Source organism: Trachypithecus francoisi, unplaced genomic scaffold (assembly GCF_009764315.1).
Source record: "Trachypithecus francoisi isolate TF-2019V2 unplaced genomic scaffold, Tfra_2.0 Lachesis_group9, whole genome shotgun sequence".
NCBI classification, from domain to species: domain Eukaryota; kingdom Metazoa; phylum Chordata; class Mammalia; order Primates; family Cercopithecidae; genus Trachypithecus; species Trachypithecus francoisi.
In genome coordinates this window covers 33472209-33499970 of record NW_022681474.1, presented here as the reverse complement: position 1 = coordinate 33499970, position 27762 = coordinate 33472209, and the positions used below count along the sequence as shown (strand labels likewise).

Sequence of the window (27762 nt, the reverse complement as noted above, 5' to 3'; positions counted from 1 at the left end):
TGTGAATTTCAGTTTCTTCAACTGAAAAACTGAGATGATGGATAGGACCTAACATATAGGATAAGTTCAAATGAGTAAGAAGCACTTGGAACACAGTAAGTGCTCAATAAACATCAGTTATTATTATTAATATGAGACAGTAGTACTGGTAGGTATCCATGGGCAAGACTTCTAGAAAGGTAGAAATGGCGGCCAAAGGGCTAGGACTCATCTGAGAACACATGGCGGCAGGCCCAGAGCGCAGAAACCTTAAACCCAGCCTCAATGTATGGAGACAGCTCCTGGGCTCCCATATACATGTGCTGGGCCTGTGAGCCAGGCCATGGGCCCTGTACCTCCGAGTCAGGCTACTCCCATCTTTCACCAGGCCTGACCCAACCTGTTCCTCTTCCTGGGTTCCCCGTTCTTCTCAAGCTGCCCAGGCTCCTAACCTCAGGCACCCTGGGTTGTCACTGGCTATCACTAGTTGTTCATCCTTCACGGTGTCTTCGCATTTATTCTCCCAAAAAGTATTCACTGGGCACCAGCTAGGTGCCTAGCATTGGGCTAGACACCTGTCCTGATGGCACTGTCCCTGTGGAGTTCACCCAGGAAGGTCCTTTTGTTTCACCATCCACTCTTTCTGCTGCTCTATGTGCCTGGATTGCTGATGATCATCCACTGTAACAGTTTATCTTCAGTCTCTCCCTTCCAACCCATCTTCCACACACTGCAGCATTAGCCTCTGAAAGTGCAGTCTAATCAAGTCATGCCTCTGCCCAAAGCCTGGCAATGCCTCCCCAATGCCAAGGCACCTACTCTCTGCAGGTGTGGCTCTGTACTCTCTGAACTCCGGCCAAACCACCTCTACCATTCCTGGTAGGTGCTCCAGGCTCTCCTCCTTCTGCTGTCACCTCTACCTGAAATGCCCTTCCTTTTCTTCCCAGCTCACCTAACCTTCAAAGTTCAAATCAACTGTCACTTCCTCCTGAAGATGTCCAAGTCCCTCACGCTGGATATCACCCCTCCTTCAGCACTGACCCGGAGGCAGGGTCTGGCCTGGATCCCCGCTTTCCATGCGTGTCACTTTGACCTCCCCAGTGCCTCACACGGAGCCTTGCACACAGAAGGCTCCCAGTGGATAGAGAGACAGATTTACAGCCCCACAAGGCTGAAAATACCTTAACACTGGTGTTTTTTTGTTTGTTTGTTTTTTGAGTTTTTTTTTTTTTTTGACATAGTCTCTCTCTGTCACCCAGGCTGGAGTGCAGTGGTGCAATCTTGGCTCACTGCAACCTCCACCTCCCGGGTTCAAGTGATTCTCCTGCCTCAGCCTCTGAGTGGCTGGGATTACAGGCGTGCTAATTTTCGTATTTTAGTAGAGACAGGGTTTCACCATGTTGGCCAGGCTGGTCTCGAACTCCTGACCTGAAGTGATCCACCCATCTAGGCCTCCCAAAGTGTCTGCCAACACTCTCTGCGCCCAAGGATGATCCTTTTCCCAACTCCTAACCACTAGCCCTACCACCTTTTTCCCTTTACAATAAAGCAGCTCAAAGAAGGGCAATCAGAAACCACCAAGAGCCAGAATAGAAATTGCCAGAAGAGGCTGGACATAGAGGCTGACACCTGTAATCCCAGAACTTTGCAGGGCCAAGGCAGGAGGATCATTTGAGCCCAGGAGTTTGAGACTAGCCTGGGCAACAACCCCGTCTCTACAAAAAATAAAAATTAGCCCAGCATGGTGATGCACACCTGTAGTCTCAGCTACTCAGGAAGCTGAGGCAAGAGGATCACTTGGGCCCAAGAGGTTGAGGCTGCACTGAGCCATGATTGCACCACTGCACTCCAGCCTAAGTGACAGAGTAAGACTGTCTCTAAAAAAAAAAAATTAACAATTGGCCAGGAGCAGTGGCTCATGCCTGTAATCCCAATACTTTCAGAGGCTAAGGCAGGCAGATTGCTTGAGGCCAGGAGTTCGAGACTAGCCTGGGCAACATGGCAAAATCTCATCACTAAAAAAATACAAAAATTAGCCAGGTGTGGTGATATGCCCCTGTAGTCCCAGCTACTCAGGAGACTGAAGCAGGAGGATTGCTTGAGCTGGGGAAGCAGAGGTTGCAGGGCGCTATGATCATGCCACTCCACCCCAGCTTGGGTGACAGAGTGAGATCCAGTATCAAAAAAAAAAAAAATATATATATATATATATATGGAGCCTTGCACACAGAAGGCTCTTTATACATATATATAAAACATATATATATGTTTTAAAGGAAAAAGAAAATGGCCAGAAACATGGCCCTGGGAGGAGAGACAAGCCATGCCCTACTCTGGTTGGCGGCACTCATCAGCAGTCCTTGCCATCATAGTGCCCTGGGTCTGCGGGGAGAGACAGCCACGGTGCAAGCATGGAAGAGACGGCTTCCTGGAGAGGCGAAGTTGGAGAGCATTCCCAGGCACAAGCAAGGGCATGTGTGAAGGCCAAAGGGGAGGGAGGGTGGTTTTTGTGATGAACAAGCAGACAGTGTGCCTGGAAAGACTGTCCAGAGCTCAACCACACAGGGCCTGATGAGCCACATAAACAAATACAAGCAGGATCCCACAGCACAGTCAGCCTTGGGACAGCTTTATTGGTTACAACTATGATGAGAGTTGTGTGTCTGCTGCGTGGAGAATGGGGGAGCAAGTGCAAGATCATACAATAAAAGCCACATTTCTAGATGGCACAGTGGCTCACGCCTGTAATCCTGGCACTTTGGGAGGCCGAGGCAGGAGGATTGCTTAGATCCAAAAGATCAAGACCAGCCTGAGCAACATAGCGAGATCGTACCTCTAAAATATTTTTTAATTTTAATTTTAGGCCGGGAGCAGTGGCTAACGCCTGTAACCCCAGAACTTTGAGAGGCCAAGGCGGGTGGATTACTTGAGGTCAGGAGTTCGAGACCAGCCTGGCCAACGTGATAAAACCTGGTCTTTACCAAAAATACAAAAATTAGCTGGGCATGGTGGTGCATGCCTGTAATCCCAGCTACTCAGGAGACTGAGACAGGAGAATCGCTTGAACACAGGAGGTGGAGGAGATTGCAGTGAGACAAGATCACGCCATTGCACTCCAGCCTGGGCAATGCAGCAAGACTCCGTCTCAAAAAATTTTTTTTAATTTTAATTTTTAAAAAGGCACATTGCTACTCCAGTATTTTGGACATGCCCCAACGACCACACTCCCCACACATCATGATTATCCTTTTACTGAGCTGTCCATCTCCTATGATACTGTGTGAGTTCCCCAGGGAAAGAAAACATATTGAATAGACCTTTGGAACTCACCCAGTTGCTCGACACAAAGAAGGAATTCAAAAAATGCTGGGTCCTGGAATAATACTATATAATTCTCTTGTGGTTTACAGTATATTAGTGTATCAAGATCCAGTATGTCATTTAACCTTCAAAACTGTCAGGGAGATGTTCTTAATCCCCATTTTACAGACACAGAAACTGAGGGTCCAAGAAGCTAAGTGATTAGTTCAAAGCACACAGCTGGGGGAGTGAGGTTTTATACCCGCAAGTCTAAGGCTCCTCCATACAATCATCCCTGCCCCTTAAGGAAGGCTGGTCCCCTGCTCTGCAGAAAGCAGATCCTAGTAGAGCTGTTGGGGTTTTCCCGCTGGACAAGGAGAAGCTTCTTGAAAAGGCAGCTCTCTATAACTCCACAGCTATCCTGCCTTCTAACTCCAGGTGCAGCTCAGCACACAGACACTGTTCCAAAAACCCCAACATTTCAGGACAATCAAGCTGAACCCAATAAAGCTTAGAAGCTCAAATCAAAAAGCAGGCTGCAGACACAGAGGACGGCCTCGTCCTCAAGCTGCTATGGAGGGAGGGTTTTCCTCCTTTCGTTCAGGTTCATGAGTCATCATGGGGTACAACCCCTCTCAGAAAAGACATGAATACTGGGGCCAAAAGGGGGGTACAGTTCAGGCAAGGCTGGAACTGAAACCGGAGCCTCCTGGATCTTACATGAATGAGGACGGTGAAGGGAAGCCCTTTCTTTCCACTGCTCCTCAGGAGATCAGAAGGGGCCACTGAACCAGCAAAGACCCTAGGCCTGGGGCTGGGCTGCCAAGGGAGAATTCAGCTCCCTGGTACCAGGCACACTGCCCAGTCAGGCAGGCACCTAGTGCAGGACTCAGCAGACATGCCCCTCTGGACTGTGGGCCTTTAAGTGGCCCGGAGGCACTGGAGAAAAGCACATGTCAAGAGACACCTGCAGAAAACTTCCAGGGGCCCAGAGAACCCAGCACCTCACTGAGCAAAACCTATCTTCCTCGTTCAGACTAGCCCCTCCTGGCACTCCACTGGACCACTCCTGTCTCCCTCGGAAAGAGTCTGGGAATGGACAGTGGGTAGAAGGAGAGAGGGAGGAAGAAAGGGCATTGGAGAAATCACTCCTCCCCATTTGCTCCAGATCTCTGCCAGAAACCCAGGAAGAAAGGCTGACTCTTGGTCTTTGGGGATTTGGCCAAAGTCTGTGGCCTTTCAACTTTTCTATTTCTGTCCTCCGCTCCACAGCATCACCAGATCTTTTCTCTCCTCCTTCTTTTCCCCTCTTCCCTCTCTCTACACACACACTCTCACACACACTCTCTCTCACACACTCACACACATACACACATGTACTCATACACATACACACACACACTCACATCTCCATAATCCTGTCCCCTTCTCTTAGGTGCTGCCTCCAAATCACCACTGCTTTACTGCCTCGGTCAAATGTCAGTGCCAGAAGAACCCCCACCCTCCATTTGGGGGATAGGGAGGACACCGCACAGCACCTCTTCCGGCTGCTTCCACTACAAGCCTGGGTCTGTGGACGTCTATCAGAAGACAGAGGTTCCCAGGAGTCATGATAGGAATCCAGGCCCTCAAATGCTCACTCCCAAACATGGTGCCTGACACGAGTGCGTGAGACTCTGGTCAGGCTGGGATGGAAATGGGAAGGCACCTGGTCCCAGAGACCAGACATCAGACACCCAGTGGCGTCCCTCAGACTCCTGCCTGAGGCTGCCGAGAACCCGCATCCAGCCTCCAGGGCCTCTCCACCACTGCCCAGAGGGAAGAGCCCTTCCTATGAGGGTAGCCAGGCTGGCTGCACAGGGCGGGCCCTCCTGCTCAAACACTGTCCAGACACTGGTCCTGGATTCTCCTTCTTGTGGACCAAGGGGGCCTTGAAGCTCTCAGCAGCTCCCAAAGTTGGACCCCCACAGAGCAGGAGGACATGTCATCAGCAGAGAGCACACAGCCTCGTCAAGCTTCCCTGGCTCAAAGCCCTCCAGCCAAGGAAAGAACTCAATGGCCTGGCACTGCACTCAACTCACACACATTTCTGTGCCCGACCCCAGCCCCACCTCCTGCTCCCAACAGAACATGCACAAAAAACAAACTCAAGACTGGGCATGCCCAAGTGAACAGGCCGGTCGTGGCAGGAGGCACCAGTAACCACTGGTAACCATCCCAGCCATTTTCACCCCACCCCGTGGAAGGGGGCACAGCCATGGAAAATTTCACTCCCTCTCTCATCCACCCTCCTGTGAGGATCGAGAATGATGCAGAACAGCAGGCGTGACTGAAGCTGCTGATGCGGGCCTTTAAAATGAACTTTCCAAGAGAGGCGCTCCACTTACAAAAAGAAATCATGGCATGCACCCTGAAGGGTTAAGAAAGATGTTAGCTTAGGGGAGGACAGAGATTTCAACATCAGAATTCACTTCCCTTTACTAAGGACACTGACTCGGACAGAATGGGTCCTGGGTGCTTATTAACATCATGATTAGCAAAGGCTCACATGTGCACTGGCCCTTTAGACACAGAACCTTCACATACATTATCCCATTTAAACTGTGTAGAAAGAAGTGAAATGAGCTTGTGGATGCTAAGTGCCAGGCAGGAAGCAGGTGCTTTAATGCTAGTTCCCTTTCTCCTGTCACTGCAGCCCAGTGAAGTAGGCAGGAAAGACATAATTATCTCCATTATCTAGGAGAGGAAACAGACCCATGATTCAAGCTAAGTTGAGGAGTTTATAAATGGCAGCTGGGTCTAGATTCCAGGGCTCAAAACCTCCCACTTCGGGCTTCACCTTAAGCATTTCCATTTTCCTCACCTGGCAGAAAGAACACAGGGCTGTGGACAGAGAGCTGGGTTCAAATCCTGTTTATTAGCTGTGTGACTTTGGGCAAGTTACTTAATCTCTGAGTCTCACTTAGTCTCATTTTTCTTTTTTCTTTTTTTTTTTTTTGTGACGGAGTCTGGCTCTGTCGCCCAGGCTGGAGTGCAGTGGTGCAATCTCGGCTCACTGCAAGCTCCACCTCCCGGGTTCACGCCATTCTCCTGCCTCAGCCTCCCGAGTAGCTGGGACTACAGGCGCCTGCCACCACGCCTGGCTAATCTTTTTTGTATTTTTAATAGAGATGGGGTTTCACCATGTTAGCCAAGATGGTCTCGATCCCTGACCTCATGATCCGCTCGCCTCGGCCTCCCAAAGTGCTGGGATTACAGGTGTGAGCCACCGCGCCCAGCATTCTGAATCTCACTTTTAAGATGGAGATAATAAACCCTCCACTTTAGAGGTTATGGGGAGGATTTTAATGTGCCAGAAACAAAGTAAGCATCAAGTGTCATTTCCTGTACCCCTAACTCCTTTCATCTCAATGCCTGAAAAATGCATCTACCGGCCGGGCACGGTGGCTCACGCTCGTAATCCCAGCACTTTGGGAGGCTGAGGCGGGTGGATCACCTGAGAGGTCAGGAGTTCAAGACCAGCCTGGCCAACATGGTGAAACCCAACTCTACTAAAAATACAAAAAAAATTAGCCGGGCGTGGTGGCAGATGCCTGTAATCCCAGCTACTCGGGAAGCTGAGGCAGGAGAATCACTTGAACTCTAGAGGCAGAGGTTGTAGTGAGCTGAGATTGCGTCACTGCACTCCAGCCTGGGCAACAAGGTGAGACTTCGTCTCAAAAAAAAAAAAAAAAATGCATCTACCACAAATGCTATTGACCCATTAGTAGAAAACTAAAGCTGGGAGGCAATATGCCTGAAAAAATGGCTAATGAAAGACTCTGACAAAACTGCTCTGAAACATTTGCACTGTTTCATTTTTTTTTTAAAGAAGCAATAATAGGCCAGGCGCGGTGGCTCACGCCTGTAATCCCCGCACTTTGGGAAGCCTAGGCGGGTGGATCACCTGAGATCGGAAGTTCAAGACCAGCCTGATCAACATGGAGAAACCCCATCTCTACTAAAAAAACAAAATTAGCCGGGCGTAGTGGCGGGCGCCTGTAATCCCAGCTACTTGGGAGGCTGAGGCAAGAGAATCGCTTGAACCCAGGAGGCAGAGATTGCAGTGAACCAAGATCGCGCCACTGCACTTCAACCTAGGCAACAAGAGCAAAACTCCATTTCAAAAAAAAAAAAAAAAAGCAATAACAGTAATACATATTTATTGTAAAATATATTCCAACATCATATAAATGCATAAAAGTAAAAATTATTAATTCTTTCCCCAGTCTCCCCAGAGATATCCCTGCTAATGGAATTTTATGTACTAGGACTGTCTTCCTCCCTAAACAAACACTCATACATACAGAGACAGATGGTTCTTTTTGTTTTACAAAAATGGAATTATATTATAAACATTTTTTTCTTTAAAAACCTACTTCCCGTTTCCTATTGCCTACAGACATTCTCTAAGACTCAAATTAGCAGAGCGGTACTAAAGACTTCCTCAGGACTCCTCCCGGTCCAATGACAGGGCACAGTCGGGGCCATGTAGACACCCGCATTTGACTTCTGGCTCTGCCATCCTATGGGCACCTCAGTCTTCCCATCTGTCACGTGGGTGTGTTCCTATGACTTTGACCTGTAAAGGCCTCTCTACTTTGCACAGTGCTTTTACCTGTTGGTCCTTACAGCATCCTGTCTGCTGAACAGGTACCATCACTTCCAATGCCCTGGGCAAGAATGAGGGGCCAGGAGGTTCCTCAACTGGCCAGAGTGACATGCTTGCAGAGACTCGGGTGGACCGCAAACTCCCTGATTCCTGGTCCTGTGCTCTATCCTCTCAGTCCAGGGAGAGCCAGGGTCAGGGGCTTCCTGGAGAGGGAGATGCGATACTACAGGGGGTATCACCACCACAGCTCCAGCCACTCCAGAACAGCATGGCTGTCCGGCCTTACAGAAAGTACGCCACTCCAGTGTGACCTCCAGGAGGCCTCTTCTCCCCTCCAGCTGGAATCAGAGCCACAACAAGCTGTCTGATCTGCTCCTTCCCCTTTCACAGTCTGGGAAGGAAGTTCAACAGCCATAGCAAGCTGAGACCCTGGGCCCGCACCATGGTCTGTGCCCACCCAGCAGTCCCAGACTCCTCTTCCTGCCTGCACATGGCTTCTGCGGCGGCCCAGCCCCACCTCAGTACTGCGGGTGGCGGCCGGGAACCTAGTTTCTGTTCTGTGCTTGGCAGCCGGTCTCTGAGCAGGGAGTTGGCCACGAGGGGAGGCAGCCCTGATCTAGTGGGGTCCCTAAAGCAACCACTAACAAACACCCAGCACCCTGACAGTGGCTCATCACCTCAAAGGTCCTTCCTTGCAGAGCCCTGTCCAGTCTGCCTCCTGGGCCTCTCCGTCCCCAGTTCCTTCTTCCTCCCAAAGCTCACCTCCCAACTCACCTTGTCAGGAGCACATGCCATGATCCACCCCATCCCACACCGTCCACTCCTCTCCTCAGCATCCCCTCGGCCTTAGGTGTTCGCTATGTAGGAGTCGACCTGCCCAGGAGACACTTCGTGGTGTGTGTCTTTCCTGGGCGTTGCAGGGACACATGCATGGTCCACGCCGTCAGCTAGACCGTGAGTGCCAGGGGTACAGGAGCCATGCCCTCTGGGCTCTTTGTGTGCCCTGGAGCTCTAGGAGGCACTGCGTGGTGGCTCCTGGGCCAGGCTGGGTGGCTCCTGTGCTGGGCGGGAGGCCTCCAGTGACACTAGCCTAGGGAGGTCTCAGAGGGTTTGCTGGCTCAGATAAGGCCCCGAGACTTCCCCGAATGGCCCAGCCCTTCTTCCCCAGCAGTGGCCTCTCACTTCAGGCTTTCCTCTAAGGTAGAGTTCCAAGCACTTCTAACCCCTGCCTTCCCCTCACCACTTCACCACTGCATGGCTGAGGCCCAGGGGAACAGAGGGGCCTAAAGATAATCAGAATTCCCACTCCCTTATTCAAGCTGAGTCACCTGCAAGCTACCAGAGGAACTGTGTCTGGGATAATCAATTCCACCACAGAGCTCCTCAGCAACAGGTCTGTGTGAGATCATCACCAAAGCCAAAACCATCCCTCAGGCACTCAAAAACCTCATCCTAGGGACATAGCCTTGCCCGGTCTCTTCTCTCAGGTTCATAGTGTCTCTCAGCATGTGTAAACTGTTGGTTCTGTTTCAATGAACTCTGTTTAGGTACAACAAATCATGAGGAAAATGGGATACCCAGGCCGGGCGCGGTGGCTCAAGCCTGTAATCCCAGCACTTTGGGAGGCCGAGACGGGTGGATCACGAGGTCAGGAGATCGAGACCATCCTGGCTAATACGGTGAAACCCTGTCTCTACTTAAAAATACAAAAAACTAGCCGGGCGACGAGGCGGGCGCCTGTAGTCCCAGCTACTCGGGAGGCTGAGGCAGGAGAATGGCGTAATTCTCCTGCCTCAACCTCCCGAGTAGCTGGGACTACAGGCACACGCCACCATACCCGGCTAATTTTTTTTTTTTTGAGACGGAGTCTCACTCTGTTGCCCAGGCTAGAGTGCAGTGGCGCGATCTCGGCTCACTGCAAGCTCCACCTCCCGGGTTCATGCCATTCTCCTGCCTCAGCCTCCGGAGTAGCTGGGACTACAGGCGCCTGCCACCTCGCCCGGCTAGTTTTTGGTTTTTTTTTTTTTTTTTAAGTAGAGACAGGGTTTCACCATGTTAGCCAGGATGGTCTCGATCTCCTGACCTCGTGATCCGCCCATCTCGGCCTCCCAAAGTGCTGGGATTACAGGCTTGAGCCACTGCGCCCGGCCCCAGCTAATTTTTGTATTTTAAGTAGAGACGGGGTGTTACCATGTTGGCCAGGATGATCTTGATCTCTTGACCTTGTGATCCACCCGCCTCGGCCTCCCTAAGTGCTGGGATAACAGGCGTTAGCCACTGCGCCCGGCCAGGATCCCCATTCTTGATGAAGAAACTGAGGTTCTAGCAACATGAATGTGGACAGGGTCTATGCTGGGTGCTTTAACCTCCTCCATCCAAATCTGCACAATGTGTAAGGTAGCTGTTATGAACACCATATGAGGTAGGTGGAACCTAGGGCTGTGCAGTTAAACCAAATGCCCCAGGCCACTCAGCAAGCAGAGCAGCACTCCAACTTCAGTCCCCCTTCCCTTGGCCTCCTCTTCCTAAGAACCTGAGTAGGGCCTGGAGGTTCTAAAAGGAGCTTCCTGACTGGTAAAAGTGGCCAAGTCCTTGCCCAGAAAGACAACAAGGCTGTCACACTAAACTAGCTAAAAATAAAGCAGGCCCCCATTCCCTCCGGGGGGGAACAGAACGGCCCTGGAATGTGGCAGGGCAGGCACAACAGGCTTACTTCTCAGCCTCCTGGTGGATGGCTTAGCAAACAGCCAGCCTCTGGATCTCCAGTCTCACAATTCCCACTGTCCCAGCACCTCCCAACAACAGGAAGAAAAGGATCTGAGTGCAGACAGGTTTACTTTCACTGCCAGACAACCAAACCCCAACACCGTGGCTTGGAGATACTGCAGTGGTGGGACTGGACTGAGCTAGAAATCGAAAGACCTCAGGCCTCAGCCAAGGGCACTGCCTTCCTCTATGACCTTGAGCAAGTCACTTTGATCTCTTGTGTATCTCCATCAGTAAAACAGCAATCATGAAAACTGCCTTCTGGCCTCACATACTATACACAGGAGCTCCATGACACTTTAGAGTCCTCAGAACATGGCGTTTCAGCAACTCATGGTGTCATTTTAATCTGTCCATTTGGCCAGGGCACACAGACATGCAGATGGTCCAGGAGCTCCCACACAATGCAAGGCAAAGGCAGAATGGCACTCGTGACCCCTGCCCAGGCTCAGGGCCCTGTTGTCTGCCTACCCTGTTAGCCAGGAAGCTGCCATCCTCCACCTGGCTACTCAAGGTGTCTACAGGTGTAAGCTGGGTGAGTAACAATGATAACACCTGACATTTGTACAGTTCTGTACACTTTCCAAGTATTTCCTCGTCCATTCTCTAATTTGAAAAGTGGGGGCAGAGAACAAGGCAGGTATCATTTACCTCATCTGACAGATGAAACAGAGGCCAGGCCAGGTACAGTGGCTCACACCTGTAATTCCAGCACTTTGAGAGGCTGAGGTGGGTGGATCACTTGGCCAGTTCAAGATCAGGCTGGTCAACATGGCAAAACCGTATCTCTACTAAAACTATAAAAAAAGTTAGCTGGGTGTGGTGCGGCGCTCCTGTAATCCTAGCTACTAGAGAGGCTGAGGCATGAGAATCGCCTGAACCAGGGAAGCAGAGGTTACGGTGAGTCAAGATTGTGCCAGTGCACTTCAGCCTGTGTGACAGAGCAAGACTCTGTCTCAAAAAAAGAAAGAAAGAAAATGAGGTCTAGAGAGCTTGATGGTCACCTCACAATACTACTCAAGCTGGATGGGTAGTTTCAAGATCATGGATTCCAGATAAGGAAACTGCAGCTTACAGAGGAGGAAACCAAGGTCCAAGGATCCACAGGAACCCACTGCTTTAAATGCAGAGTGCAAACTCCTGAGTCATGGAATTCACCATCTAGCAGAGCACTGTCCAACAGGAAGATAATATGAGCCAAATATACAACGTTAACTTTTCTAGTAGCCACATTTAAAAACAACAGGTGAAATTTATTTTTTTTTTTAATAATCTCATTCTGTCACCCAGAATGGAGTACAGTGGAGCAATCAGGGCTCACTGCAGCCTCAAACAATCAAAGCACTCCTTCTGCCTCAGCCTCCCAAGTGAAATACTGTATTTTATTTAACCCAGTATATCCAAAATGTTGTTTCTACATCTAATCAATATCAGAAAAAAAAAATTTTTTTTTTTTTTGAGACAGGGTCTTGCTCCATCACCTAGGCTGGAGTGCAGTGGGTCAATCAGGGCTCACTGCAGCCTTGACCTCCTGGGCTCAAGCAATCCTCTCACCTCAGACTCCCAAGTGGCTGGGACCACAGATGTGTGCCACCACGCCCAGCTAATGTTTTATAATTATTTGTAGAGATGAGGACTTGCTATATTGTCCAGGCTGATCTCAAGCTCCTGGGCTCAAGTGATCCTCTGGCCTCAGCCTCCTAAAGTGCCAAGATTACAGGTGTGAGCCACCATGCTCAGCCAATACTAGAAAACTATTGGCCGGGCGTGGTGGCTCATGCCTGTAATCCCAGCACTTTGGGAGACCGAGGCAGGTGGATCATTTGAGGTCAGGAGTTCGAGACCAGCCTGGCCAACATGGTGAAACCCCGACTCTACTAAAAATACAAAAAATTAGCGCCGGGCATGGTGGCTCAAGCCTGTAATCCCAGCACTTTGGGAGGCCGAGACGGGGGGATCACAAGGTCAGGAGATCGAGACCATCCTGGCTAACACAGTGAAACCCCGTCTCTACTAAAAAATACAGAAAAACTAGCCGGGCGAGGTGGCAGGCGCCTGTAGTCCCAGCTACTCGGGAGGCTGAAGCAGAATGGCGTAAATCCGGGAGGCAGAGCTTGCAGTGAGCCGAGATCTGGCCACTGCACTCCAGCCTGGGCGACAGAGCGAGACTCCATCTCAAAAAAAAAAATTAGCTGAGCGTGGTGGTGCACGCCTGTAATCCCAGCTACTCGGGAGGCTGAGGCAGGAGAATCACTTGAACCTGGGAGGTGGAGGTTGCAGTGAGCCAAGATCATGCCACTGCACTCCAGCCTGGTGACAGAGCAAGACTCCGTCTCAAAAAAAAAAAAAAAATGAAAACAATTACCAGGCTATTTCATATTCTTTGTGTCACATTAATTTTTTGAAAACCTGTATGGAGTTTATATGCCACAGCACATCTCAAATCTGACTTGCCACATTTTAAGAGCTCAACAGCCACCTATGGCTGGTGCCTACTATTCTGGACACACAGCCCTAGCATTTCTGACATATCTCCATTATCAGAGCCTTGGGTGACATTTTCTGTGAGGAAGGCCGCTGCAATGCAGAACACGTGGTAGCCGAAAAGAAATATCCTTCCTTCCCATTTTAGGTTTATGGCTGAGGCCCCTATAACAAAAGACAGAGTAACAAGAACAAGGCACACAAATTAATCTAAGTTTTTAGGTGACACAGAAGCCTTCAAAAGGAAATGAAGGTACAAAGAAACAGGTAACTCTCGCCAGGCGTGGTGGCTCATGCCTGTGATCCCAGCACTTTGGGAGGCCAAGGCGGGCAGATCACTTGAGGCCAGGAGTTTGAGACCAGTCTAGTCAACATGGTGAAACCCCCCATCTCTACCAAAAATACAAAAATTAGCCAGGTGTGGTGGCACATGCCTGTAATCCCAGCTACTCGGGAGACCGAGGTGGGAGAAATGCTTGAACCAGGAAGGTGGAGGCTGCAGTGAGCCGAGATTGCACCACTGCACTCTGGCCTGGGCGACATAGCAAGAACTGTCTCAAAAAAAGAAAGAAAGAAAGAAAACAGGTAAGTCTGCATATCTCTCTATGTCAGGTTTGATGAAGAAGTGGATGGTCATGAAGAAGTGTGACTGGAGAAAGGGGATATGATCCAATAGTGATAAACTGAAGAGAACTTAGCAGGCCCTGTTTGTTCAGATTCTTCTCTGTGTCCCTGTATCTCCAGAGATAAGGATGTCCCTGTCTTCTGGGTATAGGGTAGACACCTTCTTGAATGAGTCTGCATCAGGGAAGAAGGGAGGGGAAAGGTGAAAGACCTTCCTGCTTCTGCTGGTTTCTCAAATGCCATATTACTATTTGGGGATTGTATGCCCTGAACCCCATCAATGGCTTTGGAGTCTGGAGCCCTGGACCACAGTACTGGTTCTGCAGGCACAGCAACAACTGCCCACTGGCATTGGGGAAGTCTGTGTCCCCATCCTAGCTCTACTGCTTTCTGGCCACCAAGATCACATGAATTCCACTTCCTGGACCTCACCTGCCCCATATGTAAGATGCAGGAAGAAATTCCTACATCCAAGCTTGATGGAAGGATTCAGCTAAAGCAAGCATCTGATTAATTCAAGTATTTTATAAATGAGACAGAACTTTGTAAAGGTGAGGCAGTGTCTTTATCACAGCAGTAGCCTGGGTCTCCTACTTCACTCACCACACCCACCCAGACAGGGTCCTAGAAGGTACCAGGAGACATCAGGGACATGAGGTCTGGGTGAATAACATGCTGAAGACAAGCCCTATGTGTCAATCAACTGATGGAATCGACAGCTGCTTACAGTACCTCCAGGCAGAGGTTAGGAGTGGGCATCACAAGAAGCATTGAGGGGGTTTTCATGCAGGTTAAGCATTGCCCTCCTAGGGGTCCTCTTTTAAATGCAGGCAAGAATGGGAGGAAGGAGACAAATGAAAAGGGAGATTTGAAAAACAGGGCAAATCCCTAACATTTCACTGTTAATGACCTTACTGGATCCATTTCCTTCCCAAGTGGAAGAGGCTCATCAACACTAAGCAAATGGGGCTGGGGGTGGGGCAGCAGGCACAGGCAGGAGACACCGTGCTGGTGCTGGGGAGGGGCAGGAGATGGGGGACAGGGAACCTGGATCCCAAGCCAATTCCACCCCTCTCCCAGTCCAGTCTTTCCCTCCTTGGATCTGTTTCCCTAAACTGCACAATGAGAGTTGGGTAAAATGGTGGAAAGAACATGGGTTTCAGACTCAGGGGACCAGCAGTAGTGGGTTCCTGTCCCTGTCATTCATGAGTTGTGTGGTCATCAGCAAGTCAATTCACCACCTGGGGGCCTTCGTTTGCTCATTTCTGAATGGAGATGATGCCTTCCTCCTCAAATCGATTAAAAGGAGGGGCTCTCCAAGGAATTCCATTCCTACATATACACCCAAGAGACACGAAAGCATGTCTGGCCAGGCGTGGTGGCTCATGCCTGTAATCCCAGCATTTTGGGAGGCTGAGACGGGTGGATCATAAGGTCAAGAGATCAAGACCATCCTGGCCAACATGGTGAAACTCCATCTCTACTAAAAATACAAAAATTAGCTGGGCATGGTGGCATGTGCCTATAGTCCCAGTTACTTGGGAGGCTGAGGCAGGAGAATCACTTGAACCCAGGAGGCGGAGGTGGCAGTGAGCCAAGATGGCGCCACTGCACTCCAGCCTGGCGAGAGAGCAAAACTCTGTCTGAAAAAAAAAAAGAAGAAGAAGAAGAAAGCAAGCAAGCATGTCTATACAAAATATTCACACACAAATGTTCAGAGCAGCATTATTCATAATAGCCAAAAAGAGTGGAAGCAGTGCAAATGCCTGTCAACTGACAAATGGACAAACAAAATGTAGTAGAAAAATAAGATGGAATAGTATTCAGCAATAAAAAGGAATGAAGTGCTGACACATGCTACTACATGGATGAACCTTGAAGACATTATGCCAAGTAAAAGGGGCTAGACACAAAAGGCCACATTTTATATTATTCCATTTATATGAAATGTCCATAAGAGACAAATGCATAAAAAAAAAAAAAAAGTAGATTAGCGGTTGCCAGAAGCTAGGTGGAGGGAGAAACGGGAAGTGACTGCTAACAGGTAGTTTTTTCGGAGGGTGATAAAATATTCCAGAATTAGACGGTGGTGATGCTTGGACAACCTTGTAAATGTATTAGAAACCACTGAATTGTACACTGTACCATGGTGTGTTTCATGGTAGGTGAATTATAAGTCAATTGAGAAAATAATTAAAGCAGGAGCTTTGCTATCAGCCTTGATGAGGCTGAATGCCGGCTCTATCGTTCACTATCAGGGCCTCACGGTCTGAAATCACATCCACCTTACAAGGGCGTTGTAGGGATGAACCAAGCAAAGGCTCACGATGCCTTTAGCACAGTACATGGCAATGAATACAACAATGAACGTTGGCTTTGGTTCATATGAGTTCTAGAAATGATTCAATAAGATCCCTGTTAAGAAAAAGAAAAGCCAGGTGCCTAGTAGGCACCGAATGTCCCCTTCCCTGTAAGGCACGCTTGAGGTCTCTGAGTCTGCGGCCTGTAATCAAGCACAGACTCAAGATGAACATGAGCCGACATTTTCTGCCTCGCACAGGGACAGCTCAGCTTCTGTGTGCAAACGGCTGAGCCGCGGACCTCACGGTTCAGTTTTCCCTGCCACGTGGGTACAGCCACCCTCTCCTTTTACGGAAGACGGTCTGAGAGGCCGCTGGCTTGAGTTTTCTCTGAGCAGAGCTGGGCATGTTTAGGCGACAGATAAGCCTGCCCTACCCAGGTCGGATCCACCCAGAAGACAGGAAGTGTGTGCAAGTGAAAGCTCACAAATGTGTGTTTCAATTCCCAGAAAAGTTTAACGGAGTCGCCCCACAGCACCAGGGGCGACGAAGAGCCATCCTAAGCCTTTCCCTGCATCAACTACCCCTCCCCAGTGCAGATATCTCAGCAGCAGCAGTCCGTGGAGCTGTCAGCTTCACTCCGTGGGACTCTGAAGCAAGGACTCTGATAAGGTAACTCAGGAAATGGGCTGATTTTAAACAGAGCTCGAATACTGAGATGTGAATGGAAATGACTGAGGAAGGAAATAGACTAAAACTCATCTATTACAAATTTACAAAGGTTTGACCATAACAAGGGTTGGTGTGGAACAAAGGCAACCTGCACATACTTCCCATGGGAGTGTGAACTGGCATGACCACGGATAGCAACTTGGCAGAATCTCGTATATGGAAAGAGGCACACATCTCTCCACCTGGTAATCCCAGCCCTAGGTACACAGCTTAGAGCCTAGAGAAACTTGTGCACGCACTGAATGAGTTGTTCTAGAGAAAGTTCACCAAGGCATTGTTTGTCACTTGAAACATTAGAAACACAAATGCCCATCAAAAGCAGAATAGATGAATTAACTATGGAGCTTTTATATTCTGTAAGAAACCAGAGCAGTTTAATGAAACAGTTATGTAGATCAACATTTGTAAAATCTCAAAAATATAATGTTGAGCTAAAAGAAAATAAATGGCGGAAGGATACATACAGTATAGCACCATTTATAAGAGTTTAAAATTGGCTGGGTGTGATGGTTCATGCCTATAATCCCAGCACTTTGGAAAGAGGCCTAGGGGGACAGATCACTTGAGATCAGAAGTTTGAGACCAGCCTGACCAACATAGTGAAACCCCATCTCTACTAAAAATACAAAAAAATTAGCCGGGTATGATCTCAGCTACTCAGGAGGCTGAGGCAGGAGGATCGCTTGAACCCAGGAGGCAGAGGCTGCAGTGAGCTGAGACCGCCGCGCGCCACTGCATTCCAGCCTGGGCAACAGAACGAGATTCCATCTCAAAAAAAAAAAAAAAAGAGTTTAAAACCACACAAAGCAATACCATATATTGCTTAAACACATAGTCAGTATAGCACCATTTACAAAACGTCAAAACCATGTATCTATAAAGCAATACTATATACTGTTTACAGACACATGCATATGTAATAAAAGCATAAAAACATACATGAAAAGATAAACACCAAATTCAGGACAGAGGTCACCTCCAAAGGGAGAAGCAGCTAACTGTCTCAGAGATGGCATAGACAGGGCTTCAACTGTGTCTGTAATGTAATTGTAATTGTGTCTATACCTTCTCAAGTTGAGTAGCAGACACAGAAGTGTTTATGTGAACCTCAGTCTTCTTTTATGTGCCTCAAATATTTCATAATAAAAAATTAACTCAAATGTATTGATTTGTGACGGGACAGTATTAGAATACAGGTTCCAACGTAAAGCATTAAAACCAACTAGGACAGGTTTTTCTTCTAAAAGAAGGAAACAGAGGAAGCAAGAAGAGCCCTCTGAATCCTATTCCTGATTTTCTTTCCACCTTAGAAAAATGTTTTATCTCCTCTGGATGGGTCTTCAGTCTCTGTTTCTAAACGGGGAATAAACTGCTTGCCTTCTGTCTGCAACACACAAGGCAGGCGGGAGGATGCCCTGGGGAGGATGCCCTGGGGAGGGAGCCCTGCTGGGAAGCCCAGGAATAATACTTCCTGTACCGTCAACCTCGCTGAGGCTTTTGAAAGAGCATATGAAAGCATACACACACCTACACGTTAGTATAGTTGTGTGCAGAAACATTTATAGTGTAATCTCAATTATATATACATATAATTCATACCGGACATGACACTCACTAAGTGTTCCAGGATGCCCAGAGATGACAAGCCATTAAAAAAAAAAGTGGCCAGACACGGTGGTTCACGCCTGTAATCCCAACACTTCAGGAGGCCGAGGCGGGAGAATCATGAGGTCAGGAATTCAAGAGCAGCCTGGCCAACATGGTGAAACCCCATCTCCACTAAAAATACAAAAAAATAGCTGGGTGTAGTGGTGACACCTGTAATCCCAGCTACTAGGGAGGCTGAGGCGGGAGAATTGCTTGAACTCAGCAGGCAGAGGTTGCAGTGAGCTGAGATCATGCCACTGCACTACAACCTGGGCCACAGAATGAGACTCCATCTCAAAAAAAAAAAAGAAAAAAAATGCAGGCCAGGGGTAGTGGCTGGTGTCTGTAATTCCAGCACTTTGGGAGGCTGAGGCAGGCAGATCACTTGAGGTCAGGAGTTCGAAACCAGCCTGGCCAACATGGTGAAACCCAGTCTCTACTAAAAATACAACACTTAGCTGGGCATGGTGGCAGGCATCTGTAATCCCAGTTACTTGAGGGTGGAGGGCGCTGAGGCAGGAGAATCACTTGAACCCGGGAGTCGGAGGTTGCAGTGTGCTCAGATCATGCCATTGCACTCCAGCATGGGCTAGAGAATGAGACTCCATCTCAAAAAAAAAAAAAAAAAAAAAAAATGCAGGCCGGGGCAGTGGCTGGCGCCTGTAATCCCAGCTACTCCGGCAGGAGAATCGCTCAAACCCAGGAGACAGAGGTTGCGGTGAGCCGAGATCGTGCCACTGCACTCCAGCCTGGGCGACAGAGCAGAACTCCATCTCAAAAAAAAAAAAAAGAATAAGAAAATACATGGCCGGGCGTGGTGGCTCACGCCTGTAATCTCAGTACTTTGGAAGGCTGAGGTGGGCAGATCACGAGGTCAGGAGATCGAGACCATCCCAGCTAAACACGGTGAGACCCCCGTCTCTACTAGAAATACAAAAAATTAGCCGGGCGTGGTGGCGGGCACCTGTAGTCCCAGCTACTCAGGAGGCTGAGGCAGGAGAATGGCGTGAACCCAGGAGGCAGAGCTTGCAGTGAGCTGAGATCGAGCCACTGCACTCCAGCCTGGGCAACAGGGTGAGATTCTATCAAAAGAAAAGAAAAGAAAGGAGACGGGAGGGGAGGGGAGGAGAGGGGAGGGGAGGGGAAGAGAAGAAAAGAAGGAAGGAAGGAAGGAAGGGAGGGAGGGAGGGAGGGAGGGAAAGAAAATACACATTTTTGTGACCACCTTACAAAGTTTCTAAGTATAATATCCCTGATGTGTACTATTTACCAGAAGTCAGTGTTATTTCCAGAAATCAAGACCTATCAAACCGTAAAATTTTTACCTATTTTTCTTTAAGAGCAAATAAAATGAACACAACGGGATGTGTATTAAGTGGTTTCATAAGATCCCGCTGTTAAGGTTTATTAGGCCAGAAGGCAGTGGGCACCTGTCCTGATACTCCAAACAGACTAACACAGCCCCCAGAACTGGGGATGGGAGCAGCTTCCTGAAGCACTTAAGGAGCTAACATTCGCAGCCTAGCTCTAAGCAGTTCCTAGGCTAGGGATTTCCCACCCAAGGTATGACCACGCCACGCTGTGGGCCCTCATAGCCCATATGCTTTGCACATATAACACAGCAAATACATTTTATTATTATTATTATTATTATTTTAGATGGAGTCTCGTTTTGTCACCCAGGCTGGAGTGTCATCTCACTACAACCTCCACCTCCCACGTTCAAGCGATTCTTCTGCCTCAGCCTCCCGAGGAGCTGGGACTACAGGCATGAGCCACCACATCTGGCTACCTTTTTTGTATTTTTAGTAGAGACGGGGTTTCACCATGTTGGTCAGGCTGGTCTCAAACTCCTGACCTCAAATGATCAGCCTGCCTTGGCCTCCCAAAGTGCTGGGATTATAGGCATGAGCCACCATGCCCAGCCAGCAAATATTTTATGCTCCATGAGAACAGGGACCATTTCTGCCTTATTTATAGTTGTCACCCCAGCCTTGCACAGTCCTCTGCACATAGTTTAAAAATCAAACATTTTTTAAAGAAATGATTGAGCTCCTGTGATCACATTTGATCTTCAGGGTTTTCAAATCAGTAAACACACTTAGGGAGGCCGAGGCGGGAGGACTGTCTGAGCCCAGGAGTTCAAGACCAGCCTGGGCAACGTGGTAAGACCCTGTCTCTCTAAAAAAATAAAAATAAATCAATAAGCAGGTGCCATCAGTCTGGCCACAATTGATTCCTGGATGTGGAGGTATACAGCTCCCTGTCTTTATCCATGTCTTCCCTGAACCTTCTCAGGCATGCTCAGAGCTGATTCCAGTGGCTAAATCTGTCTGCCAGGAATCCCTGACTGCAGACACACACAGAGACAGTCCCAATCATGCCAAATCAGTCTTGTAAGGGGAAAGCTGCCTATGTCTTCTCCGGAAAACAGTAGGAGCATGGGAGCACGGAACAGTTTGGCCAGATGTGAAAGCACCTCACAGCCACCCTGCCTGCCAGTTTATTCCTTCACGACATTCCCAAACTATCCAACCAGATAAAGTGATGGGGCTTCTCTTAGGAGAAACTCTAGGAGTACCTAAGGTAGAAGAGGCAGGGATTATAAAGTCAAGATGCACCAAGAAGCTCTCATTGAATATTTGTACAACATCAGAATTGAGAGGTTATGAGACACGTCTCATAATTTTCTTTCTTATTTATTTTGAGACAGAGTCTCACCCTATCATCCAGCCTGGAGTGCGGTGACACAATCATAGCATCACAGCTCACTGTTTTGGGATCAGTCTTTTGGGCTCAATCAGCCTCCTGAGTAGCTGTGACTACAGGTATGTGCATGCCACCAAAGCAGACTAAAAAAAAATTTTTTTTTAAGATGAGGTTTCATTTTGTTGCCCAGGCTGACTTTTCATAATTTTCTCTTTTTTTTTTCTTTGCCACTGCAAGAACCCACAGATTTTTCATAATTTTCTTTTTTCTTTTTCTTTTTTTGAGAAAGAGTCTCGCTCTGTTGCCCAGGCTGGAGAGCAGTGGCATGATCCTGGCTCATTGCAACCCCTCCCAGGTTGAAGCGATTCTCCTGCCTCAGCCTCCCGAGTAGCTGGGACTTCAGGCGCACGCTACTACGCCCGGCTAATTTTTGTATTTTTAGTAGAGACAGGGTTTCACCATATTAGGCTGGTCTCGAACTCCTGACCTCGTGATTCGCCTGCCTCGGCCTCCCAAAGTGCTGGGATTACAGGCATGAGTCACCGCACCCAGCCAGGTTTTTCATAATTTTCTAACTCTCACCTCTCTCACCCCTGAGCAATAATGAATGGGAACTTTTTTTTTTTTTGAGATGGAGTTTCGCTCTTGTTGCCCAGGCTGGAGTGCAATGGCGTGATCTTGATCTCAGCTCACTGCAACCTCTGCCTCCCAGGTTCAAGTGATTCTCCTGCCTCGGCCTCCCAAGTAGCTGGGATTACAGGCATGCACCACCACACCCAGCTAATTTTGTATTTTTAGTAGAGACGGAGTTTCTCCATGTTGGTTAGGCTGGTCTCGAACTCCCAACCTCAGGTGATCCACCTGTCTTGGCCTCCGAAAGCGCTGAGATTACAGGATGTGAGCCACCGCATCAGCCCTTTTTTTTTTTTTTTTTTTTTTAATGCTTGCTTTTGCAGCCAGAACACATGGGCTCTAAGGAATGTACCTTGGGCAGTCTTTTAATTGCTCAGCCTACTCTCCCCTGTCTTCCTGGGCCAAGTACTCAAGGACTCCTGAGTTCAGCCATTGGGCAAAACATACCTGTTTGCTCACCTACTAGTGGAAATCACTTAGCGTTATGGGGATCTCGCCCAGAGTAAATCCACTGGCATTTGCTCACCATTCTGACAAGCGTGGAGTAAAGAAAGTCTAATCTTTCTTTAGAAGCCAAGTTCTGACGTTCCTGAACCCATCTTCCCTTTCTAAACAAACAGAGCACTATGCAATCCTTCACCCTGCTCCAAGCTCCTAATGGCTAAACCGAATGGAAGAAGCTGGCGAGATGAGACGCGTGTTTAAAGTTACTTAGGGCTGGGCGCGGTGGCTCACGCCTGTAATCCCAGCACTTTGGGAGGCCGAGACGGGCAGATTACGAGGTCAGAAGATCGAGACCATCCTGGCTAACACAGTGAAACCCTGTCTCTACTAAAAATACAAAAAATTAGCCGGGCGTGGTGGCGGGCGCCTGTAGTCCCAGCTACTCGGGAGGCTGAGGCAGGAGAATGGCATGAACCCGGGAGGCAGAGCTTGCAGCAAGCCGAGATCGCGCCACTGCACTCAGCCTGGGCGACAGAGCGAGACTCCATCTCAAAAAAAGAAATTAAAAAAATAAATAAATAAAAATAAAGTTACTTAGAGGTCAAAGAACCCAGCCTCTAGCTGCAGAACAGGCAGATGTCTGGGATTCTGATGAATAGAATCCTTCGCAAGCACACATATGCCTCCCTTTCCTCCTAAAGGCACTAGGAGTGAAAGGAATATATGTGTTTTGTGCTTAGCTCAGCCTAATTCCAGGACACCCTCTTCAACAGCACCCATTAACCAATTTATGCAGATGCTGTCTGGATAAGGGGGTTCTAAGCTGGGAAGTCAGATACCTGAACTGTTTCAACCCAGGACGTAATTTTATGGAGTTGAATTACTGATGTGCCTCATAGGCAATGAGGAGAGAAATGACACCCTTTTCATGATCATGTTTGGATTCTAAGCAATTCCAAAAACTTCCCTAGCATGGTCCCCACCTTCCCTTCTCCTACCTCTGGCTCTGAGGGCAAGAAGATAGATGAGGGTTACTGAGGGATGCCAGGTCTGTCTCCAGAGTGCCGGAGGCTGCCTACAGCTGGAGGGCTGAATCATCATGGCTGCCCACGCTGGGGGAAACTATCCTCAGCAGGTCCCCGCTGGGAGGCAGGCAGAGTCCAGCACCACAGGAAGAACAGGGGGTCCTACACCTTCACCTAGCCTTTCCTGTGGTGAGTGGTAGGTGGAAAGAGCTGGTCTCTAAGAAGTCCTGGGCCCCAGAAGAGCAGATGTGGTCCCCCAGCATCTGCACACTTGGGCAAAGCTGAGTAGGTCACTGGAGCAAGTACCCACTATGTCATTGTCCTTAGAAGCCCCAGGCTGGAGTGCGGTGGCGCAATCATACCTGCGACCACACCCACAGATATTTGTGCTACACAGTCCACTATGCAAAACGAGGGGACCCCTGGCAGAAATCCACATACTCCCCTATAGAAAGCAGTATAGGAAGTCCGTGTGAGATACAGGCAAACATCTTGTTTTTAAGAATCTCCTTGACAAATAATATCTGGTGGAAACCTTGGACTTAAGACCCTCCTCCAGCAAGGTTCTAGGGGGAAAGAAGGGAAGAATATGAGAATCCTAAAGGGGCCTAGGAGATAGACTGTGCATCCATAGATGTGAATTGAGCCACCCGCGGGAGTGGAGAGCTCTGGGCCCACCCTAGACACTGTATGTCTGAGAAAACATGTCCCACTGAATGGAGTCCAAACCTCAGCCCAGCTCAGCTGCTGGAGGCCACCGGCAGCCAACAGCCAGCAGTCTGTTGTGGGTGGTGGTGGGTGTGGATGTTGGAGGTTTACAAGGTCACCCAGGTACCCCACCGGCCCAGCAGCCCACTGTCTTGAGCTATAAAGGACACCACGGGCAGGAGGATAATGAACTCCTCTTGGCTTCAGGAGGCCTGTTCTGGGCACTTCTTGCCATGCCGGGAGAACTGTCTCCCTGGTCTAATGGGAAGAACATCAGTGATGCACGACACCACTGGAGAAAATTCATGAAGCGCACACACCGGTAAGCATGGCTCCCTGGTCAGTGGCCAGAAGGAAGCTCCAGGGTGCTCCATAGGAGCAAGTGTTTTGAGTGCCATGGTTTGACAACCCGAGTCATTGCTTAAAGCCATAAAGAACAATGGCAGATGACATTCCCAAACCTATCTCCTACCTACCTCACTCCCGGTCCCCACCCACCATGGGATCCAAGATCACAGCAGGGTCCCCAGGGGCTTCGTCTCTCAGTACCCACTCCCTCCTGGAAGCTGACCTCCAGGAGGACCCAGGTGAAGTTCCTGGGTGGAGGAACTGGGAGACCTGGATCCCCCCGACTGGCTCTGCTTCTAACTCACAGGGTGACCTTGATATGGTCACTGTGCTTAGTAGGCCTGTTTCCTATGGTGCCAGATGAGGGAGTTGCCTTAGATGCACAGGAAGAGGATGGAACACCCTATGGCTTGCCCAGTAGAAAATCCAGGCCTGTCGCTCCTGCCTTTCACCTGTAGATCTCCACCTGTCTGAACTCCAAACTCAAGATGACTTTGCGAGTCCATCCCAGCTAACCCCAGCACTAACCTCACCACGTTCAGGGTGAGTGGGTCTGGAGCCTGGACCAGACCTGGCACTGATAAAATGGGCGTCTTTCCCTACAGCTTAGGCTGTTTCTTAAAAATATGGTAGCAAAGCTGACAGAAGGGACAGATACACCTTTAAGACCTGCCAGCGGACAGTATTTTACACTAAGATGTCAAAGGCAACAACACCTCAAGACAGGAGGATGCATGCGTCCAAGTGCTAGAACAAGCATGCCACAAGCATATGCGTCAGGCGTCCACCCAACTCAATGACCAGTCTCTTATTTGAGCTCCTGTGCTGGCTAGAAATTACAGCTTAAGAAGAATAAAAAATTCCATTCAGACGTGCCGCTCCAGACACGAGGCCTATGAGCAAAGTTTCCGGTGGCCCTAGCCGCCCCTCCCCGTTCCAGGAAGCCGGGCGGGTCACCTCGTCCTCAGATTAACGAGCAGCTCAAACAACTGGGAGAGTCTGGTGACAGCTTCTCCGGGGCACCCGACACCCTCCGCCAAGAACCCCAAATATGGGAGGCCTGGCCTCCGGCCAGCACCCCCGCCTGCTGCTCGATCACCTCCCCAGCATCTCCGTGATTACACCTCCTCCCACGGCGCTCAGACCCTCCCAAACAGGCCCTGCGGAAGGGCCCACCGGCCACCTCCCCGCACAGCCCGGGGGCCTATCTGACATCCAGGGCCCGTTTCAAGGACACTGCAGCAGGCAGCCCAGTCTCGGGGGTCTTCCGCCCGTCTGCTCCCCTCCCAAAAACGCACACACAGAGAGACACTGACAATGCCGGGAGAATCGAAGGCGAAGCCTTTTCTCGCGCCCTGCAGTCCAACTCGATGCTGGCCCAGAGGAGGCCGGGCGAGGGAGGATGGAGGCGGCGGAGGCGGCGAGCGGATGCCGGAACACAAGGCTGCGGCCAGGACCGGCGGCGGCGCGGTCGGGGGCTCACCTTTTTGACTTGGTCATCCTTCAGCTCCGTGAAGTAATAGGCCAGGAGCTGCGCGGCGATCATGCTGGCGGTCGGGGGCGCGGGGCGGCAGGCGTGGGGCCGTTCGGTCCTCCGCAGCCTTGGCGAGCTGTGGTCCTCCGGCGGCTGCTCGGCGGCTCCTCCTCCTCCTCCTCCTCCTCCCCCGCTCCTCCCCCTCGGCCTGGGGCGCGGCGACAGCTCGCGCGCTCCCGGTCTCCGCGCTCCCGTCCCCTGGAGGGTGACAGCCGCCAGCCGGCCCACCTCCTCCACGCCCATTGGCTGCCGCACGCCTCTGCAGCGCCGGGCGGTGGCGTCCGGGCCGGGGAGCTGGGACGCGGCGGCCGCTCCCTCCCGCGCCGGGAAGGGGGCGGGCGACGCAGCGAAATACCCCCATGCCCCGCATCACCCTTCACGTCGCCCACGTAGGGAGCCGATGCGGGCCTTCACGCGTGGCGGCGCCGTGCCCGAGTAGGCCGGGCCAGGCGGGGAGGTGCGAGGCGCAGGCAGGAGGCACCGCCCGGCTAGGCCGGGACCAGAAACCCCTAGGGCTAGTCTAGGGACTGGCAGCCCCGGGGGCAGGAAGGCGGTCCCATTCCTCGGAAATGAGAGCTTGCCCCTAGGCGTCTGGTGGACGCGGAGGTGCCGAAGGGGACTTGCAGAAGTGGGCGTGGAAAGCAGGCGGAAGCGGGAGCCCGGGACGCTACGCAGTCCTAGCACCCGGGTCCCGCGCCTGCCTCGCCCTGGCCGAGCGCGCCGGCCCACCTGGGTCTTCAGCGACAGTCCATCACCCCTCCCCGGCCTGCCTGGCCTAATCTCCAACTGGCAGATTTGTATTGCTGAACCCAAAGCGACACCCCAGAACATCCGCCCCCGAGTCACCGGCTCCAGTGGCTCTCCCTCAGGGCGCACTCCCTCTGGGCGGGACTTGAGTCACAGGTCGCGGCCTGTCCCCATCCTCCGGGCCTCCTCTTGCTCTTGGGCATCCAGGCCCACTGGAACTTGGGGCACGGTTCAGCCACCTCTCCCAGGTGCCGTGTCTTCTACTTTCCCAAAGGAAGTTAGGTAGGATGGGAGGAATCCCTAGAGGTGCTACCAGGACAGCAACTTTAGGATTCTTAATTATTTCTGTGTTCCGGAAGCCTCCAGGAGCTTTACTGCCTTACAAAATGACATGTAATGAGCTCAGATATACAAACAAGTTGTTGCTATTGTGATTGGACAGGTAAGGAAATTGAAGCTCAGTGAGGCCTCAGTCTTGCTGGGCTTTATACAGCCAGGAAGTTGTAGATCTAGGATTACAGCTTGGATCTGTGAGTCTTTGAAGCAGGTGCTCACCTTTAGGGTTTGCTGTGGTCCCAGCTGTATAGAGCCCCCTCTGCCCAAATAGGTCACTTTCCTGCAACCAAGTCTGCACCATATGGTGCCCTGAGATCCAACCCCCAACCTCTACCCTAGCTCTTGACTTTAGGAGTACCTAGCCCTTGACCAGGCCTAGCAAAGGTACAGTCAAATCAAAGGGAGGGATGACTTAGGTTCAGGAATCCCAGGGGCCTGACAGCCACCATCACCCACAGAAAAGGGGGAGCTTAGATGTAGTCTTGAGGCCAGAGCTTCCTGTCCAGGTCACAGTCCTCACTCCCTGCCTTAGGGCCTATGCAGAGGGGCATCTCGAACCACCTCTGAAACTGTCTTCATCCATAGGATGAAGACTCTAATGCCCACCTCCCCTTCCCCTTGATTGTTGTGTAATACTGTATGCAAAATACCTGCACATAATATACACTTAAGGAATGGTAGGTATTACAGAACTGACTGAGAAGTGAATGCGGTTAAAGCCTCAGGGACTCTCACTTGATTCCTACCCTTCTAGGCCCTGGGAGGGCCTAGTAATGTGATATTTGTATATTTATA

General features: G+C 50.2%; 1 protein-coding gene across 5 annotated transcripts in view; it reads right to left on the bottom strand.

Annotated features, from left to right (window-relative positions):
- HK1 (hexokinase 1) overlaps positions 1 to 27762 on the bottom strand; it is a 137237-nt gene that overhangs the window by 61686 nt on the left and 47789 nt on the right. The window contains exon 1 of one of the 5 annotated variants that reach the window (XM_033209685.1): positions 25834 to 26019. The exons of 3 other annotated variants lie outside the window; for them this stretch is intronic. In XM_033209685.1, coding sequence (XP_033065576.1) covers positions 25834 to 25896 — 63 coding nt within the window. In that variant the 5' untranslated portion in view covers positions 25897 to 26019. Of the gene's footprint in view, positions 1 to 25833; positions 26020 to 27762 lie in introns of those variants that run through there. One more of the 5 variants, XM_033209690.1, reaches the window with a different exon arrangement.